At 38.4% G+C, this 21,678-nt stretch overlaps 1 protein-coding gene across 2 annotated transcripts in view; it reads left to right on the top strand.

Annotated features, from left to right (window-relative positions):
• Pkhd1 (polycystic kidney and hepatic disease 1) overlaps positions 1–21,678 on the top strand; it is a 560,304-nt gene that overhangs the window by 401,178 nt on the left and 137,448 nt on the right. The window contains exons 56-61 of one of the 2 annotated variants that reach the window (XM_011238384.3): positions 4,914–5,068; positions 7,592–7,744; positions 15,510–16,385; positions 17,395–17,563; positions 18,730–18,887; positions 19,243–20,710. In XM_011238384.3, the coding sequence (XP_011236686.1) occupies positions 4,914–5,068; positions 7,592–7,744; positions 15,510–16,385; positions 17,395–17,563; positions 18,730–18,887; positions 19,243–19,319 (1,588 nt within the window). In that variant the 3' untranslated portion in view covers positions 19,320–20,710. Of the gene's footprint in view, positions 1–4,913; positions 5,069–7,591; positions 7,745–15,509; positions 16,386–17,394; positions 17,564–18,729; positions 18,888–19,242; positions 20,711–21,678 lie in introns of those variants that run through there. The other variant, NM_153179.3, reaches the window with a different exon arrangement.

Below are 21,678 nucleotides of genomic sequence, written 5' to 3'. Positions count from 1 at the left end.
GTAAATTAGCATATGCAGTATCTCACATGGCTTTGTTGTTGCTGCTGCTGCTGGTGAGAAACAAGAGAAGTCTGTGTTCTCAGCAGTTCTTGAATAAGATGTTTGCCCAAATCAGCATGACCTAACATGTGTTCCCTGAACTTTTTACTCCTCTTTGCCATCCACACTTAGGTTTCACACATAAATGAGATCAGATGGCGTGTTTCTGGCTGTTTCACTCTTTCGCTCAGTGTTACGTTAATCTACGCTGTTTAGATGGCAGTGTTTTGGGAGCTTGACCCTGTTCTACTGTGCATATGTACCTAGTTTCTTTTCCTTTTAAAAATAATTATTTTATTTATTTACATCCCATATGCTGAACCCCTCCAGGTCCCCCCTCACAAAGTTCTTCCTCACCTTCCCATGCCCTTTCACCTCTGAGAGGGTGCTCCACCCTGTATCCTACTCACCATGGGGCATCAAGCCTCTACAGGCTTAGATGCATCCTCTCCTACCGAGGCCAGACAAGGCAGCCTTGTGATACACATATTAGTGGACAGGTGCCTATAGTAGATAGGGGATTTAAGGACACAGATGTGCAAGTGTGCTTTAAATCACTGATTTCACTTTCTATAGGAAGTTCTGGCAGAATTTCTATACTTCTTTTTAATTTTTAAGATTCTTCCACCCCTTTTGATATATATATGTATATATAAATATATACATATATATCATATATTTATGTGTGTATGTGAAGTACATATCTATGTGATACATATGTGTGAGATATATATATATATATATACACAGGTTCACATATCTATTTAATTGGAGCACAGTGCCCTATTTAATTGGAGCACAGTGCCCAGAGGAGGGTGGTAGACATCCCACTTTGTCACTCTCCATCTATTACTTTAAGTCAGTGTCTCTCTATGAACCTGAAGCTCTAAAAGCCATGAAGTTCCAGATGTACTACTGTCTCAACCTCCCTTGGAATTGGCGATAACAGGCATGTGCAAGGCACCTGGCTTTTTTATCTTTTTTAACTTTTTCCAATATTTTATTAGGTATTTTCTTCATTTACATTTTAAATGCTATCCTGAAAGTCCCCTATACCCTCCCCCCACCCAGCTCCCCTGAAGAACCATAGCTCTAATCCCGCTATCCTATTTTCTATACCAGTTATACCAGTTTGAATTTCCACCAGCAGTGCACAATGACTTCTTCTTCCTCCTCCTCTTTGCATGAACTATTATTATCTTGCATCTTTTTTTTTATAACAGCTGCTTTAGCAGGCTTGGATTATTTTGAGTAGATTATGATTGCAGTCTGTCATCTACAAAGAAATCACATAAAAAAGAGCAAATATGTAAGTACACTGCAGATGTCCTCAGACACTCCAGAAGAGGGCATCAGATTTCGTTACAGATGGTTGTGAGCCACCATGTGGTTGCTGGGATTTGAACTTGGGACCTTCAGAAGAGCAGTCGGTGCTCTTAACCACTGGAAATGTAAATGAGGAAAATACCTAATAAAAAATAATTCTAATAAAAAAAAAGAGCAAATAACTATCACTTTACCCTGTCCCAGGACCTAGACTTTTACTTTGAACAACACCATTGATAGTATCTGTTCTGTTGGTCCCTGTGCTTTTGAGATATTTTACACTTGGAATATCTCTTTTTCTCTCTTCCTAGCACTATACACAAGGCCTTGTCTGGCAATTTTAGTCCTTTCAAATTCAGACAAAAAGGGTTTCAGATGTGTGTCATTACACACTGCTCTACTTATCTTTTAATTTAGCACTCAACTCATTCATCAGCAAACCCATAACATTATCTTATAGTGTGAAATTCTAATCTTATGCTATATAACATATGTGGAAATTAATTTATGACATTAAATGTTGTATAAATGGTAATGTTACTGTAATACTTTTGGTTTGGCCTTTGCACATGGTCAAATCCAGTATAGCCACAAAATGTTGATGTGGTTCTCAATGTATGGCATTTAAGCTATTTAAACTGGGTGTGCTCTATGTAAGAGAGAGGAAATATTGATATTAGTTTGATATAATCTATAGTATTTAATAAACTCACAGCAAAGGCATCTAATTCATATCTGCTTCTTGAATTTATATGTCTTTTGTAGAAGTTAGAACATGTTAACCCAACTGTATATTTTCTAATATATCAGAATTTTGCCTCAAGTTAAATTTCAGTTAATTTACATATCATTCAAGATTTATTATTAACCACAACTGTGTTTCTGTATCAGAGTATAGAGTTAGTGGCTCTTTTCCCACTTTATAACAATTACTGATCTTATGTGCAACCTCTTAAAAGCATAACAAAGCACTATGTCCTGAACTCATATAGATAACTCTTCCATGGCGACCAAGGACTTGACTTTCAGAGGAAAGGGGGAAAAGTACTCTGTAAGGAGTCAGGCTTGAGATAAGCTTATGATTTACTAAATGTATGACATTGGTAAATTACCCTCTTGACTCATAGTTTCTCCTCCTGTAATTATGAGAGTAATAGTGCCTAGCTAATATAATAATTATACAAATTAAATGAATTAATGAATGTGAATTTTTTAAGCTCAATTTCTGGCACAAAGTCAACCCTGAGACAGGAAAACTGATAGCCAATCAAGCTCTTATTAGAGAGGTAAAATGAATATTTCTTGGTGCATTTTTGGACTGGTGCCAATCCAGACCTTCCTTTCTGTCTCCACATTTTTACACTTCTCTATTTTTACCTCATTTTTTTTTTAAATACTGAAGAATAGGTTCTCCCACTGCTATAGGCTGTACATAATCTCAGAACGATTGTACTTTATCCAGGTTCACAATTCAGAGAGGGTATTATTCAATCCTTGTGTTCATTCCATCTGGGGAGAGATTTATACAAACGTACTTAGCCTGTGCTGAGGTTCTCACGAGAACTATTAAAGGGGCACAGTGTAGGGAAGAACAGAGTTTCAGAAGGGGAATGCTTTCCCAGGATGAGGGAGAAGGGAGGCCTGATAGGCAAAACAATCTACTATGGTTGCTCACAGCATTTATACCTCATTATGGAATGCAGTTTCTTCAGGACCCAGCAGCCTATATGACTCTGAAAATTGTCATTGCATTCCAATGGCATTGAAGAAGAGTGTTAATACAGGAATTAGGAGTGGAATAGTCGGTGTTTGTAGAGTTCAAAATCTGTGGTTACTCCTGATTCTTGAGGCAACTTGTATATTTTGAGACTGGTCAAACACAGCTATTTTCATTATAATTCTACATTAGTGTCTAGCTTTATTTATTGAAATTATAGTTATATACATATTATAGTTATATTATAGTTATATACATAAAAATGTTTTATGTATAGTTGAAAACTGTTAAATAAAATTTATAAAACACTTGTCTCTACCACCTGATTGGTATTCTTTGGACAGGTAAGTATTATATTTTCTCTAAGCAAGGTCAAATATTAATGCAGAAATAAAAGAATGGTGTGATATTTTATCAGCTATTAAAAACATTATTTTTCATGAGCCTTCTACTGTTATAATTTAAATTTCATCCTTTTTTATTTGAAACTAGTTGATTGGTATATTTTTCTCAGGAAATAGGAAAGCTTACCCTCTTTTCTATAGCATGTGTTTCATTAGTGTTATACAGAAGACTAGAATATAATTAATACTTCTCATCCTTGAGTCATTGAATTATGATTTTTTTGAGATGGTTGTAAGTTAGTGATAGTGGTGACAAACTGGAGCTGGAATAGGGAAACTACCAACTGAACCACAAGCCCAGCCCTTCATTTTCCTTTAAAAATAACATTTGTTCTATTCTGCTAATGAATCTTCTATAATATCATTGCAAATAAAGACACAGCTCAGACTCTATGAGGATCTATAATACCTGTCATTTATTAGTGGCCCTGTCAATGCATGCTGCATACCTGATGTCTTTTCCAGCCCCTGTTGCTCAGAGGAACATTTACAGGTAGTAGAGAATGTGTTGTCAGTAAGTTTGGGGAGTTGACGAAAGTGACATAGTTAAACTGGTGTTAGGTAAAAGGCCACTGAGTAAACATGCAGTGTAGAAATAAGCAAGGATTGTGAATGGTGAAAAAAATAGTCATATTCACTAAGAAAAAGTTACAGAGCAATGACAGATTGAAGAGAAAATTAATTTACTGAGTCTAAGGAAATGTTCAGAGCTCCCACTGATTCACTGAGAGACAGAAAGCACAACACTTGGAACAGCACACAGTACTCATCTCCACACAATGCAGTTTGGGTATCAGGGGGCCATATAAACATTCTTCATTGAGGATACAAAGGGAAAAACTGAGTTGCTTTTTGAGGTAGCACAGATGGAACTAGAATTCTAAAGACTCACAATTGCATCTGCCTGACCAAGATATTAGCCTTTGCATATATATTGTTCAAAAATGGTAAATGCATCATCAGAAAACATGAAAAAAAGATCCCTTTGGAAATATCTTTATTATTCAAGTTGTTTCTCAGTGAAGAAAGGAGACAGCTCTTAGCAAAAGCATATGAAAATATGATTATTAAACTCTGCCAAATTACTGGGATTACAAGCATCTACCTGCCTCTGCCTCCCTGGGGCTGGGATTAAGGGTGTGTACCATCACACTTAGCATATTGTTTATTTTCAAAATAAAAATGTGGTTTCTAGCGATCAAATTAAGGTTTTCATGCTTGCAAAGCAAAAACTTTGTGAAGTCCATGTTTCTTCAGTATGCAAGGGTCAGTGTACAACAAAACCTTTTTTCTCGTGTTTGTTGTGTTCCGTTTTAGTTTCCATGGTGAAGGGTGCTGATGCTGATGTGGGCTGTACTTTCTCTTGGGTTCTTATTGATCTCTGTTGTTTTATGAGTACATCTGACATCTGCTTTCTGAATTTACAGGATTATTGTACACAATGCAGTGGATTGGCAGCCTCATGACACAATTGTCCTCAGCTCTTCTTCTTATGAGGCTCATGAGGCAGAGGTCCTCACTGTGAAGGAAGTCAAGGGCCATCACATCAGGATCTATGAACGTCTAAAGCACAGGCACATTGGTATGCCTTTGATTTAGTTCATGCTTCATGGATGCACCATAAGCAGCCTGTTTCATAGCCTACCCAGGCACATTGCACTTGATTGACATTAGGAGTGGAGGAGGCTATCTGATTGCTGTCCCACACTTGTCTTAGAAACCCTTCTCCAATTTTCTTCTTGTCACCTCCACTCTGCCACTCTGCTCACTTCCTTTCCCTCACTTTCCTCCCTCTCTTCCTCCTTCTCTTCCTCCCTCCCTTCCTTCGTCCCTCCATTTTCTTCCCTTACTCTCTTCCTTCTACCTTCCTTCCCTCCCTCCCTATTTCCCTCCTTCCTTCCCTCCCTCTCTCTGCCCCTCTTCTCCCTCTGTCCCTCCCTTACCCTCTTCCTCCCTCCCTCTCTTCATTCCTTTGCACTTTTTCTCCTTTCTTCCCTCCATCCCTTCCTCCCTCTCATTCCTCCTTTTTCTTTTTCCCTTCATTCCTCCTTTTCTTTCTCTCTTTCTTTCTTCTTTCCTTTCTCTTTTTCTTTCTCCTGCCTTTTATTGTTTGCTTAAGACAGGGTCTGACTAAGCACTCTAAACTTGCAAATTAATTCTCCTACCTTAGCTCTCCAACACTGAGATTATAGGCATAGATGCCCCATGCCTTTATGCCTGGCTTACTTTTAATTTGTATTTTATTTATTTGTTGGGACAGGATCTCATTCTATAGTTCCAACTGTCATAGAACTTGCTATGTGAATCAGGCTGGCCTCAAGCTGAAGAGATCCATCTGCCTCTTCCATTATGGGGCTGGGATTAAAGGTGTATGGCATCACACTTAGCATATTGTTAACTGTCAAAATAATATTTAGATATTTTATGAGATAGCCTATCACCCATGTTGGCTAGTCTAAGAAAACAGTTAAAAAATCTTTAAAAACCAGTAGATTATTTGTGGCTAAGAAAAAAACTCTTGGACAGTAAGCATCTAGTTTATTTCATGGCACATTGAATACTACAGTACCTTGGAATACAATGGATAGTGTAAATAATAACTTCACTTTGTGTAGAAATATATTCTTCTTCACGCAAAATATAGTTTACATATAGGTTGTCTACTAAGATGACCAAGAAAACCACAAAAGAAACAAAAGCTCAGATAAGTTTTTGTAAAGGCAGATAGTGATGGGGCTAGAGAAATGGCTCAGAGGTTAAGAGCACTGGCTGCTCTTCCAGAAGTCCTAAGTTCATTTCCCAGCAACCACATGGCAGCTCAAAACCATCTGTAATGGGGTATGATACCTTCTTTCTGGCCTGCAGCTATGCCTATGCCGCTATGCCTGTAGATAGAACACACACACACACACACACACACACACACACACACACACACACATATATATATATATGAAAGAACGCCAGGTAGTTAGTAGTGTATAGAAATAACTCATTAAGGAAAAACACTCTCATGTATCATGTAAGAAATAAGTTTAACACTTGTCAGAATAACCCATTGTAATTGTGTTTGTTTGTATATCTGTCTTCCTCAGAATTTGAGTTCAGGTGCTCATGGCTTCTTGTTGTACAAAGGAAAAAAATCTTAGTATTTATTTGTTTTTAATAAATCACATCAGACTCCAAAAAAAAAAAAAGAAATAAGTTTAACTCAGGAGATATAACTAATGAAATATGCAAAATAGATGGGCCAGAGAATTGTTTTTCTTTATCTGATATCTGAGAGGGGGTATAAATGTTCACCAAGACTGTCTATTGTTATTTCTAAGTTACAGCTTCAGGGCTAATGCCTTATCTTCTCCTCTGTATTATTGTTGAGATGAAGTTTTCCTGTTAAATTTCTAGGATCCATTCATTCTCCTGCCTCAGCCTCTAATTAGAAGACTGTAGGCTTTGATCACCATGTTAAGCTTTCAGTTTAAAAACTATAGCATAGAAGAGAGAAATCTTTAGTAACCCTGTCCGGTTAAAGTCATTCTGAAATATCAGTGAAAGCAGGAATACAAGGCTCCCCCTTCCCCCTGGTCCAGGCAGACGGGAGAAATCTCATCAGAAGGGGGTTTCCTGAGCTCAGCATCACCCTTTTCTATAACATTCACTGTCTAACATTGCTGCTTATGCTCTACCATTGCCTATTCTGACCTGGGGATTCTTTTACTCGCATGGTAGAGGTAGGTGAACAATATACAGCCAACTGTCACAGCCTGACACTGATGCCTGGAAGGAAAGAGGTTGACACCCGTAACTGGACAAATCTCTGAACCAGTGGCCCGTCCTGGTACCCAGAGTTTATTGAAAAGACATGAATCATCACTCACACATTCTCTTTGATCCCAAAGAGGGACAAGTGAACAGTTTTTCACTTCTCGGCTGACATCTGTGGAGTGTGCCTGGAGGAAAAGCTGGCTTTCATGTTGGGAGGACTTGAAAGGAAGGGAAAGGAAAGGGAAGGGAAAATGTCACTTGTGAGGTACACTGGGTCCCCAGCTGGCAATTTCCAAGGCAAAAAGTTAATGGTTGTTTCCGCTGACTCCTGTTTCTCTAGGAAGTACCCACACCATGGAGGATGGTCAACAGGTTCATTTGGCTGCTGAGGTTGGGCTGTTGACCAGAAACATTAGAATTCAGCCTGACTCATCCTGTAGAGGGAGACTCCTTGTGGGGTCCTTCAGGAAGTCTAGCGGAGAAGACTTTTCTGGTAAGTGACAAATGCAACCTACAGTTACTTACCATTCAGCTACTAAGTGATTCTGGACCACTTATCTAGGACACTCAGAAATTTCAGTTGTGACAGTTTTCACTTATAATGCAAAATGATCAAATTAGGTGGCCCATTTGTGCTCCAGGAAGCTACAGATTTTCAGCTCTCATCTTTGCTAAATTATCATGTAAAGTTAAATAATATACTAGATGTCAATGTATATGCACATTTTACCTCAAAGAAAACACCTTCAGCAGATACAAATTCTCCTTTGCTTTGAAATGACAGATAATTTAATAGGCATTTAAATTTTATCACCTTCATGATTTTGTCTTACTTTTTACCCAGTAGTATGCAGTATCAAATGTAGACATGAGCTCATGTTACAAATTAGTGCCTGAAATTTAAATACAAATTATTTCCATATTTTTGAGTGCTATAAATATCAATTCAATCTTTAAAAAAGATCAATGCAGTCTTTTTCTTTGAAACTTATGCTTCAGCTCTTTTGGAATCTTGTGAAATTGTCTGATGACCGTATTTATTAAACTTATGTTCTGAAGATAGTCTTAAAAAAGCTCTTCACGATCAAATAGTCTAGGAAATATTTTAAGGATAGCTCCATCTTTGAAAGTTGCTGTATAGTCATCCTTAAGGAACTGAGCTTTTCTATACAATTATCTTCCTTGATTCTTAGAAATTGCCCTTAATATTTTTGAAGCACACATCAACTGCTGATTAATTCTCTTTTCTTTTATCAAAAATTCCATGTTTTCTTCTACAATTTCTGGAAGGATTTTTTACAATAAATATTGGCTATTGGGACATTTGGATAAATATAGTTGAGCAAGTGTCTCTATGATATAGTAGGTCATTGGGTATATGCCCAGAAGTGGTATAGCTGGGTATAGGGGTACAACTATTCCCAATTTTCTGAGAAGCCACCAAATTGATTTCCAAAGTGGTTGTACAAGTTTACATTTCCACCAGCAATGGAGGAATGTTCCCCTTGCTGCACATCCTTGCCAGCATGTGCTGTCACTTGAATTTTTTTTTTTTTTGTCTCAACCATCCTGACCAGTATCCCAGAGTGCATTTCCCTGATGACTAAGGGCACTGAACATTTCCCTAAGTGTTTCTCAGCTATAAAAGAGCTCTCTGTTGAGAATTCTCTGTTTAGCTCTCTACCCTATTTTTACAGTGGATTATTTGGTTTGTTGATGTGTAATTTCTTGAGTTCTTTATGTATTTTGGATATTAGCCCTCTGTTGAATGTGTGGTTGGTGAAGATCTTTTCCCATTCTGTATGCCACTGTTTTGTTCTATTGATGGTGTCCTTAGCAGTGCACAAGCTTTATAGGTTCATGAAGTCACATTCATTAATTATTGATCTTAGTGTCTGAGCAATTGGTGTTCTGTTCAGGAATTTGTCTCCTGTACCAATCTGTTTAAGGCAGTTTCCAACTTTATCTTATATAAAATCTACATGAAGACCAAGCTGCATAACTGTTACATATGTGTAGAAGATCTAGGTCTGTCTCAAGCATTCTGACCAGACCACCACACTCATAACCTTACAACAGCTGTGGTTACCTGTATAAAACCTACACATGATCAAGCCAGGCAACAGTCCAGTGCGAGCCTCTTCTCCCTAGCTGAGCAGTCATTGATGAATGATGGCTTCTTTTGAATGGTGTGTCTGTCAGGTTGACTGCATTCCAGTGTACAATCCCATACCTGGACTATGTGAGTAACCCTTATTAGACTGATTGACTTAAACATACATTCTTCATACTTATGAAATTCTCAAGGAATTAATAAAATAATACCTATATTTTTCTTAAAGAAAAGAAAGTCATTCTGCTCTTGAATACAATAAAGACTCAGAGAAGATCTGGCCATGTTGCCCTAGCCACTACCTACTGGGACCAGCATGGGGTATTAATGTGATCAGCATGGGGGGTTTTCTTTGTTTGCTTGGCCTCATTTGTTCACTATTTTGAACTCTTCAGATATGAAATCAGAAGTTCAAAAAAACCCTCTTCTCATAAGCTCTATCATTATATGAACTTGCCAGAGGTGAAATTGCCCCTACCCCTGAAAGGACAATTGTTAATATCTGGTGACATTTTTACTTCTTATAAGTTGAGAAAGTTTCTGGTATTCAATGCAGAGTTGTCAAATGTATAATACAACAACATCCAAGAAAGGAATGTCTGGCTTAAAATACCATGATGATGAGGTCAACGTTGTTCTAGATGACAGGGTGAACATCTGGACTCTGGTCTTGTGGAAATAATTATAGAGTTGGGACAATGAGACACAGCTAATGAAAAGTAGGTCAAGCAGAACAATGTTCATGAACTAGGACAGAAGACCAAATCTTACAGTTGAGTACAAAGCCTGAACCAGGATCAAGCCTGGCCAATTCATAAGACTCTCTAGTTGCTAACCTATGTCTTTTAAAACAACTTCCCAGAAAAGGAAAGAAAAAACACATTAAATGCTCCTGTGGGCTGGATCTGTTCTAGTTTTCCACAGTGGACATTTTTTTCCTTTAATGATTCCTTCCTGTCCAGTATACAACCCAGGTTCTCATGCTACATTAAGCACCCTTGCTCTTTAAAATAATCCATGCCACTATAGAAAAGAACATGGAGGCATTGTCATAACCAGTGGACCAGGGAGTTTGCTGGGAGACCATGCCTCTTAACATGAGCTGAAGAAGAATGACAATATAAAACATTCCAAGGTAAACCAGGAGAGGACCACAAGGCCTCAACCCTACACAAACAACTATAGGCAATCATGAAATGCTGAAACCCAGAGAAAGAGTCCTTTCCAGGGAAGAGCACACCAATTGGTTGTCCAATACCAAATGCTCAGCCCTGAAAATCTACTTACAAGAAACAATATCCAATCTAAGCAGATTATATTTAAAGAAAAAGATGGTATGGGAATTTGAAAGATAGAAAGGAATGGTATTTGAGAGGGTCTAGAGGGAGGAAAGGGAAGGGAAAATTACATAACATCTTAAAATATAAAGATAAAAGAAATATCATGGATGCTGCTGAATAGAGATGAAAACCAGGTAAGGACAGTTTCTCCTGGTAATTAGAGACTACAAGGTTTGGTTTGGTTTGTTTTCCTGACAATATCTAGCTAGAAAGTTCTATGATTATAAAAGGTCAAAAGTACTTAACTATCAAAATTGAATCTGAATTCTTCATTCAAATACTCAAGATACTTTAAGTATTGGCTTACTATTTATTGATTTTCACTTGTTGCTTCAATATGTATGCAAATGGAATAAAACTGTGAATCACAGCAACCACATATATATGAGGTCTTGAAATATTACTCAAGAATATGTTAATGAGAGGCTAAAACCACCATCTATAATAGGAAACAGACCATTTATATGTGAACTTACAGTTCCATTAGGAGATGTTTATATCGTTTTGTGTATAGGGCAGATGTAACAAACCTTTCAGCAGTGTGCTATTGGCAAAGAATATGAAGAGATAAACACTGTCTTAATGTTTGTGGCTAAATCCCTTCCTTGGGGCAGATGTAAAGAACATCTACCTCTCTCCTCCTATGGTTCCTAAACCAACCAATATGTGACTACACCGAAGCTCACTCTAGTGAACTTGTGAGTTTGTTCGGTTTACTTATAGAAATTGGGTAAAGGATATGGGCAGGAATATAGGTAACCTTAAAGTATCCACACTAGAAGGTCATTGCCAGGAGGAATGGTGGCTTTCCATGTCTGTGCAGATAGAAAACCTTCTGTCATCTCCCCCCACCCCAATATCTTCTATCCCTTTCCCAAAGCCATATGCAATTAGGCAAAATCGCATACAACTTGTTAGGAGTGGTGACTATATGTAGCACAACCAACTCCATTTTGAAGAAAGTACATTTTGTGTAAGACCAGGGCCTAAACTTCAATTCCAAGAAGATCACAGAGTCCTCCTGAACAAACATCCTATTGTCAACCTCCCCCCCCCCCCCAATTAGCAACAGCCAGTCAAGCTTCATAGCAGGATAAATGTACATACAGATAACTTAAGGCACCCTACAGAGAATAAATAACTTAGCTATTCTGTTTGTCAGGTGTTTTTTGTCTCTGTTTTTGGTTCCTGAAGATTACACCAGAAATGCAGTTTTTAAAATATTAACTTGCCGAACTATATTGAAATCCTCCATGCTTGCTCTAACTATAGCAAATACCTTGCACTTCTAGACCCCCACTCTGACCCACTGCAATGAGGGCATGAGAGACTTTGCTTGCGAGCTCATAAGGAGCTGAAGGGGTAACCCTATAGGTGGAACAACAAGATGAACTAACCAGTACCCCTGGAGCTCGTGTCTCTAGCTGCATATGCAGCAGAAGATGGCCTAGTCGGCCATCACTGAGAAGAGAGGCCCCTTGGTATTGCAAACTTTATATGCCCCAGTACAGGGAAATGCCAGGGCCAGGAAGTGGGAGTCGGGGGGAGAGGGGAGTGGGGGGGAGGGTATGGGGAACTTTTGGGATAGCATTGGAAATGTAAATGAGGAAAATACCTAATTAAAATAAAATAAAATAAAATAAAAAATTAAAAAAAAAGAAAGACCCTTATTATGTTTACATCACAGTTGTCTCCTCAGCAGTCTTTGGTGGTACCTGCAACTTGGGCATAATAGGTGGATGTTCAGTTAAGGGTCCTATACTGCTCCACTCCCCACTTCCCTCTTTTTATGACAGAAAGTAAACAGTCAGCAGACCTACCAGTGATATCTAGTCAATGAGGCGAATGGGACCTGCAGAACTCCTGAAGAGGGCAGCAGTATTGCTCAGAGGTTAATCCTCTATCACATTATTTAGCACAGCATATCTATACCATCTAACAGAAGCTTTCAATCATTGCCAAGTGAGAGATTTATTATTGAGATTCTTTTATCTCATCCTGGAGAGGCATGTAGAATTTTACCTTCTCCCTCTCACAGGTTTAAACTTCTTCACAGCAACTAATTGCAGGGGTTTGTGTTTCCTATCTCCGAAGAGGCAGTGGAAAACTGGGGGATTAGGCTGGCCTATCTGTGATCTTTAAGTAAAAGTACTAAATGCAGTAACACTGAAATGTCACAGGGTCACAGGTGGGTGGAGCTTCTGTCTTTATCAAAGAAGGATTTACCTTGGCCATTGCCTCAAAACACAAAACAAAACCTCATAAATTCCAGCAACCACAATTAAGAAAAAAAGAAGTTGAGAGACCCTGTTGTCAAGCTGTAATCTTCCTAGCAAAGCATACACGAATAATGACTGGCAATCAGCTATTGCCTGATTACCTGACTCTAGTGTGAAGTTCCTTCCTCTACAGTGTCAAATAGCTCAACCATGCTGTGTACTTGCAATGAAGTTCATTGTACATAGTCATATGTTCTGGTTGAAATATTAATTTTGTCAACCATTTTATGTATCAGTTGCCTTGTCAGCAAAATGGAGGTATTAATTTTGCTAACTCATAGTATCTTTGTGATAAGTAAGGTTGTGTGTGTGTGTGTGTGTGTGTGTGTGTGTGTGTGTGTGTGTGTCTGTTACAGCAGAGCTTAGCAAATGATCAGTGTTATATGGGAATTAGATATTTCAGGTTAATTTTACTTTATTATTAATTCATAACCTATAAGCATACAGTGCACTGTATTTTTACCAGATGTATATATACTGGTTATTAATACTCAAATTTAAAACCAATGTATAGGCTGAATTCCGTGTTGCTGTTACTGTAATGCAGCACAGCTAAGCATGTAGTATCCAGTTATAACCCTACACTTGGGAGCAATAAGCTGGGCCTGGTTGTTCAAGCCTATGATCTGAGCTACTCAGGAAGCTAAGGCAGGGGTTGTAGGCCCGACTTGGCAATTTACAGAGACTCTACCTCAAAAATAATTAAATACATAAACAGGCTAGGCTAGAGGTGTAGTTAGTGATTGAATACTGGCCTAGTAGTGAGTTTAGGGCTGAAGGGAAAGCAAAACCATCCACAATGAAAGGACAACATTCAAAAGAGCTGAAAGTCTTCCATGAGATTACATAGTTATTAATTTTTATCAATGATGTAGGAAACTCTCATTGTTGAAAAAATCTGTGGGAAATAGTGTCACTGAGATTAAAATCTAGAAAAGGTTTCATGGGTTTTTTTCTTTATGTTTATGCCCAAGAAATGATCCTAAGGTGTCATCCATGCTAGGCTAGTCCTGTGCCACTTAGCTCTGTCCCAAGTCTTCTCTTTCAGATTGTATTTAGATGCAGAGCCTTGGTGAGTTGCCCAGGCTAACCTTGACTTCACCTTGTAGCACAAGCAGGCTTTGAACATCCTACCCTTCTGCCTCAGCCTCCGGTGTTGCCTGGTTACAGCCTTGTGCCTTCAGATTCAGTTTCACAAACAATATTAAATGTGTATTATCTATCTATCTTTCTTTCTTTCTTTCTTTCTTTCTTTCTTTCTTTCTTTCTTTCTTTCTTTCTTTCTTTCTTTCTCTCTTTCTTCCTCTCTCTCTCTCTTTCTCTTTCTTTCTTTCTTTCTCTCTTTCTTTCTCTCTTTCTTTCTCTCTTTCTTCCTCTCTCTCTCTCTCTTTCTTTCTTTCTCTCTTTCTTTCTTTCTTTCTCTCTTTCTTTCTTTCTCTCTTTCTTCCTCTCTCTCTCTCTTTCTCTTTCTTTCTTTCTTTCTTTCTTTCTTTCTTTCTTTCTTTCTTTCTTTCTCTCTTTCTTTCTTTCTCTCTTTCTCTCTCTCTCTCTCTCTCTCTCTCTCTCTCTCTCTCTCTCTCTTTCTTTCTTTCTTTCTTTCTTTCTTTCCCACGTCTTCATCAAGAAGCTCATATTTCTGGATGTTAATTCGGCTGTAATAAGCTGTGTACCTATACTCTTCTTGAAAATGCTAGAAGTATTTCTAGAGTTGCCTATTTGGTTCACCTCTTCCATAGGTAATTAAAGCTCACTTGAACAGGATCCTTTTTATTATTTTGTTTGTTTGCTTTTCAAGACAGGGTTTCTCTGTGTAGCCCTCGCTGTCCTGGAACTCACTCTGTAGACCAGGCTGGCTTGAACTCAGAAATCCACCTGCCTCTGCCTTCCAAGTGCTGGGATTAAAGGCATGAACCACCACTGCCTGGTTCTTGAACAGGATCCTTGAGTCAGAAAGGGAAACAAGTCTTTGAGGCAACTGGGCAACAATTTACACATTCTTCATGCTTAACCAGACCCTTTGATTCAGTCTCCTAAAAAATGAAAAAATTCTGTGAACCAGTTGCATCCATGCCCAAGGTCATTCCCTGTCTTCTTTCTTTTTCTTTCTTTCTTTTTTTTCTTTTTGGGTTTTTGAGACAGGCTTTCTCTATATAGCCCTGGTCGTCCTGGAACTCACTTTGTAGACCAGGCTGACCTCGAACTCGGAAGTCCGCCTGCCTCTCCCTCCCAAGTGCTGGAATTAAAGGCGTGCACCATCACGTCCGACTTCCTGCCTTATTTCTTTTCTCACTTTTTATATCAGATATATCAGAGCCCAGATAGCACATTAGTGTTTGTAGATAAGAGTGTCATATTTCATTTTTTGTTAGTGAAATTTTACGGTGTAAAGTACAGATCTGGTGTGTGGGCTAATGATTACATTCCATTCAAATATCTACTTATTCCGATACCCCAAAGCAGAGGCCTTTGGTATTTTGTGGGAAATATGAAAGAACCTGACCTGAATATATCTGTTTTCCTTTGCAGGTGTTCTTCAACTTCTCAATGTAGAAATTCAGAACATGGGGTTGCCATTGTATTCATCTATTGAATTCACTGGTGTATCAGCTGGATCCTGGGTAATATCTTCTACTGTGCATCAAAGTTGCAGTGTGGGCATCCATGCATCTTCCAGCCATGGCGTGATTTTAACTGATAATGTAGTGTTTGGCACAAATGGCCATGGCATCGATGTGGAGGGTCAGAACTATTCTCTCACCAATAACCTTGTCATTCTGACAATGCAGTCAGCAAACTCATCTCCTTGGGTGGCAGGAATCAAAGTGAACTATGCAGAGGACATCATTCTCCATGGCAATGTGGTGGCAGGATCTGAGAGACTTGGCTTTCATGTCGGTGGTCATGGGTGCTCCTCTGAAGTGCTTTGGTCTGATAATGTGGTCCACTCAAGCCTCCATGGCCTTCACCTCTACAAGAAACATGAATCCAATAACTGTACTGGTGTCTCTGGATTTATGGCTTTTAAGAACTTTGACTATGGTGCCATGGTTCAGACAGAGAATAGTGTGGACATACAGAATATCACTCTGGTAGACAATACTGTTGGTCTTTTGGCTATCACATATGTATCTTCTGCTCTCCTGAGCTCTGTCAGTACTGTACAGATTACACTTAGGAATTCAGTCATTGTGGCCACTAGCTCCTCTTTTGACTGCATCCACGACAGAAAGGCTCCTCAGTCAGCCAACTGGACATCAACAGATAGAGCACCTTCCAATCCCAGAGGAGGCCGAATCGGTATTCTGTGGCCTGTTTCTGCCTCAGAACCAAATGCATGGCCCCAGGAGCCATGGCACAAAGTAAGGAGCCGTCATTCAGTCCCAGGAATTATGAAGCTTCAAGGTAGGATTCTTGACTTTGCCCTAAATATATGGATCCATCCACCCAAACACACAATGTTCAGTAGTATTCTGAAACCATACAGCTAGAAGGTCCTGTCTGGTCTACTGCTTGCTTGTCTAGCTGGGATCCTACTATTCATGAATTACAATTGTGTATTAAAGACAGTGAGTGATTTCTTACAGAAGTTACTGTTTCTACTTGCTGGACTGTCTTCATTATAACTATTTAACTCTATAATTACTCCTTAATAGCAATTGCTTTTCCTGCTATCCAATACAGTAACTGAGATGCAGAAATTGTATCAGAGCTGCAAGTGGCTTTATAGTTGGTGCTATAAAGATTGGTAGGTTTAAAGTCAGCATTTGACCATAAGGGGAATTTTATCTTCTATCAGATAGTTTTGGCAATTTTGTACTTATTCCATTCATATTTAGTCTATCTCACAGTTGGTTTGAGTGTTACATATGGACAGATTTTCATCAAAATTTTAATTATTTTTCTAAAGACTATAGTGTATTTGTAGTATATATTTATGGGTTTTAAAAATTATTTTACATGTGTGAGTGTTTGTCAGTATATATGTCTGTGAACCATATACATGAAGCACCCACAGAGGCTACAATAGGGAATTAGATCCCCAGAACTGGTGTTATAGAGGGTTTGTTATAAGCTTCCATTTAGCTGCTAGGACCTGAGACTAAGTTCCCCAGAATAACAGTCAGTGTTCTAAATACTAAACCAGCTAGCTTTCCAGCTTGGAATTGCTGTCTTTTATTTACTTATTTATTTATTTATTTATTTATTTATTTATTTATTTATTATGAAATGTCTATTTTGTAGTTACAAATGACATTTTGTAACTAAAATTCATGTAAACTTACCTGGGTTGTCCTGGATAGCTCAAATTAGTTCCTGGAATATGTATTATGAAAACAATATTTAATTCTATAATCTCTGAGGTAGATGGTTCACATGATACAATTTCATGATATATTGTTTAAAATTTCAGATGTCACCTTTTCTAGTTTTGTGAAGAGTTGCTATAGCAACGACCTGGATGTCTGCATCCTGCCTAATGAGTATAGCACTGGAGTCATGTACCCAATAACAGCAGAGAGGACCAGAATGCTGGGGATAAAGGACAAAAACAAGTTCTACTTTCCTGTATTACAGTCCAGGTACCACTTTCAGTATTGATGATATAATATATTTCTGAAGCCGTTTTCAACTGCTTAAATCCCCAAACACATGAAAAATATAACACCATTACACAAATTGAAATAAACCCCTGTAGAAAAGGCTGGTGCCTTGATTTAGTGGTACTAACATTTTACTCCCATATTATTGCCCTTCCATATATGACTTTAAGAATTTGCACACAAACAAATAGATGCTAGTTAGTAGTTTCTCCCCTTTTGAATCTTTTTCTAAAAGAAGGGTTCGATGTGATTTGATGCCAGTTTTATTGTTATTTTCTATTATAGCTTCTTCTCCTTAGAAATAGATTCAAAATTGATGGAATCAGATAAACAAATCAACATTTGACTTGCCTTCTTTTCTCTGTCATGGAGCATAATGTACAGAGTTTGAGATAGGGGTTCAGGAAACCTTTGAGCAGGATGAGGAGATAGGAGATTGTACCTATTGCTAGGAATTTCCAAGCTAAGCAATAATGCATAGGTCAGGTGCAACTATTGCTCTAGGTCTCATGATCTGAACATTTTATTCAAGTGTCTAAATAAGAAGTAAATATGGAATCTCTTTGCCTTAAAAAACTTGGAGAGATGAAAAATGTGCCATTGCTTACTCACACTGCAAAAACTGCTTTAGGGAGGGAAGGAATAGTCTAAATAAACCATCCTTTATGAAAGTCTATGTGATTGCCCAAATACTGCTTCCTCTTTAATACCAATCCCTGAGCCATTGGAGGTACTTCAATACACTTAGGTACACTTTGTGCTGTATTATTATTCATCCTTTTCCTGTCAAAACTTCCTTCTGCTTGTGTCTTACCTGTAGGCTGAGAGCAACACCTCTTGGTCCATTTGTGCTAGTAACGAAACTCCACAAACTAGATGGTTTATAATTACCGAAGATTTATTTCTTATAGTTTTGGAATCTGGAGAGTAAAAAAGAAAAAAAATCAAAGCAGGTCAGGTCATGCCTGGTGTCTGATGAGGGATCCCGTACAGCTTTTCCCTGTGAGGTGAAGAGTATTAGTCTCATGTGACAGAAGGCTCAGGAAGATAAGAGTAACCCTGACAAGACCAGCACTGCCCATGTGCTTTCTTCTTGTTGCCTGTCATGAGATGTTGATGGTGTTACCCTTTCCCTTTCTCCACAGCAAAGACTTAGTGGGAACCATTTGTCCCACATTGGTCTGTGAATATCCAAGAAAATACCTCTTCACAGATCTTGATGGGAGAACACTGGGTCTACCCCCACCAGTTTCTGTGTTTCCAAGGACAGAGGAAGAGTGGACTGGATCGTTCCTCAATACAGGTGGGTTATGTCTGACCACGATGTGTGTGGGAAAGGTAGCCATCGTGTGAAAGGGCTGGTGGCCCTGTTGTTCCATGAGAACAAAATATACTGGACAGGCACCAACATCTAAGGCTGGATGGAGCCTGTGTTGATGTGCTACTGGATCACATGTATAGAAGGGATATTGGGTCACTGAGATTCTGTGACATCACTACAGTGACTTCTGCAGGTGCCTATGTAGATGTCTATGTCATATGGACACATTAACACTGAGTGCTAGAACTATCCTCATACACTCCTTAGTCTTGTGTAATGTTCATGTCACCTTGAAATAAACCATGAAACTATGAGTCGGTCTTTCTTTTTCTTTTAGGACTTGAAAGCTCACTTTGGAGGGGTAATACAGGCAGCACTGTGAGATTCATCTTCCTGGTCTCAAATGTCTCTTAAACTGTGCTGTACTCAGAACTTCTGTCTCCTTTTGTTGTTGTTGTTGTTGTTGTTGTTGTTGTTGTTGCTCAAAAAACCATAGCATCATTTTTCGTCTTCGTCTTTCTTTGTAGAATATCTCTGATCTTCTGTGCCTTTAATTTTTTTACCAATTAAATTTGTTCTTTTATAATTCTTTACATTTATATTTTCTCCCTACCCTTTAGTACCCACCTTCTCCCTTGGCATTTTGAGGTCTGAAGGTATGACTCTCCCAGGGCTATAAACTCAGACTAGTTTCCATATTCCAGGAGGACCAAGGTCAAATTACCACACAATTCTACCTATGAGTTATGATTCCTATCACTAACTCATACCTGACCCTGAAATTTGGTCAAAAATACCCACCGATTCTGTGAAGTAGCACGAGCATCTGGGACTCACATGCCCCCCATTAGACTCCAATTCCCCCACCCCACCCCACCCAGTATGTGGCCTGTTACTTGCCTTTTGCCTCCATCAGTAAGATCATAGAACATACTCCTTGTTCTTTTTCCTAACTCTCCCACATTGCTCTGCTTGGCCTCTAATAACTTTGGCAATTTGTTTTAATCTTCTGGTTCCTTCTAATTCTCAGGCTTAGTCTGTCTTCACCTGTGTCTAGCTTTTTCTCTTTCAGCAACCAGTGTCTCTCTATAAGTGTCCCAGTAAAACTATTCCCTTCTCTCTGAACTGCTCCCTCCAGTGGCTTCCCATTCCTTTCTCTTCTCTATTAGGCATCACTTTGAAATATGGGCACTTTAGTGTACAAAGTAAACTTTACCTTCATTGTTTTAGATTAAAGGTGTGTACTAAGGGTGTGCCTGTATTCCATCTAGATGGATTAAAGGTGCTTTGTAAGGCTGAGCCACATCAAAACCAGAAACAGGTCTTTCCAGTAAACAACACAATTTCAGGGTTTAGACATCTTGCAATATAGCTGCTTTATTGTTCTTAGGGGTTCACCACAGGGCATTATGCTATAAATGTAATTACTTAGTTCTTTATTTACCACTCAACTCTTTAGTACACAAACTTAGTGAGGTCTAGTAGCTGTGTTGTGGATACCTAGAAAGAATACTAATGAGTTTGTCCCAAACTATTCAAGAACATCATGCTGTTGATTTAATGGTATATATGTCATATGGAAGCCTTCTATATAGTTCATAGCTTTTGCTTGTTTGTTTTTGTTTGTACTTTTTATAGAGATGGGATTTTGTTTTGTACCTTGGTAGCTAGCTTGGAATTTGTTGTGTAGTCCAAGAGGGGCTTATTTCTGTGTGCTGTTCTTAACTTGCCTTAAGCTTCCAGTCCTCCTGTCTCAGCTTCCTGTGTCCTGGTATAGACAAACATCATCATGAAAATCTGAGCATATTTTTATTTGTTTATAATTTTTTCCATCAGAGCTATTGTTGAAGTATAACATTTGACATTTGGAATTATTTCTCTAGATGAATGTTTAAATTATTATAGTATTTCATATTTGAAAATATATTTCATACTCATCTTATACTTTTCCATATGTTCAAGTCTTGGTATTACAATTGAATGACAAGATACTGGGTCTATAGGAATGGTTTTAAAGTCATATATATATATATATATATTTACTGAGTACATAAAAATGCAGAGCCAATACTCACTTTGTTATATTGTTTGCATTTTTAATTATAACCAGTAAATACATTTTTTTCACAGTGGAATGAGACCTATAATGTGTATGTGTGCCTATAATGTGTGTGTGTGTGTGTGTGTGTGTGTGTGTGTGTGTAGAAGATAAAGGTGAGTATTGATATATGATTAGTAAAGATAAAAAAATCAAAAGATAATTTTATCCTTAGTGTCTCTTGTCACCTGATCTAAAATCTTCTGAAGACAGGCCTTTAGGAATACCTTTCAAGGATTATCTTGATTACATGAATTGATTCAGGAGCTGCTTCTTACGGGGTGGGGGGTGGGGTGAGGTGGAGGGGTGGGATGGTGGGACTCTTCTCTGGCCATGACAGAATGGAAGAAACACACTGATGAGTTGAATAGGAATGTGCATTCATCTTACTGTTTCTTGACTGATGATGTAAATGACCAGCTGCTTCAAGTTCCTCCTTCCTTGATTCCATGCCAGGATGTGCTCTGAAGTCAACCTCTGTCCCTTAGTTTGCTTCTGTCAACTGGAAAAGCAACTAAGGCCGATAGGCAGATCTATTTCCATCTATCTCTAAACTTATTCAAATTTTCCTACAGTAAGATTTTCTATTGGTTAAAAAAGAAAAAAAAACTCACACCACTACCACAGACATTTAAGTCATGGCAACATCCTCATACTTTAAAACTAGCCTATGGG

This window comes from Mus musculus, chromosome 1, assembly GCF_000001635.26.
Source record: "Mus musculus strain C57BL/6J chromosome 1, GRCm38.p6 C57BL/6J".
In the NCBI taxonomy this organism is placed as follows: Eukaryota; Metazoa; Chordata; class Mammalia; order Rodentia; family Muridae; genus Mus; species Mus musculus.
Note: the sequence above shows the minus strand (reverse complement) of the source record. Positions and strands in the feature narration are given on the sequence as shown.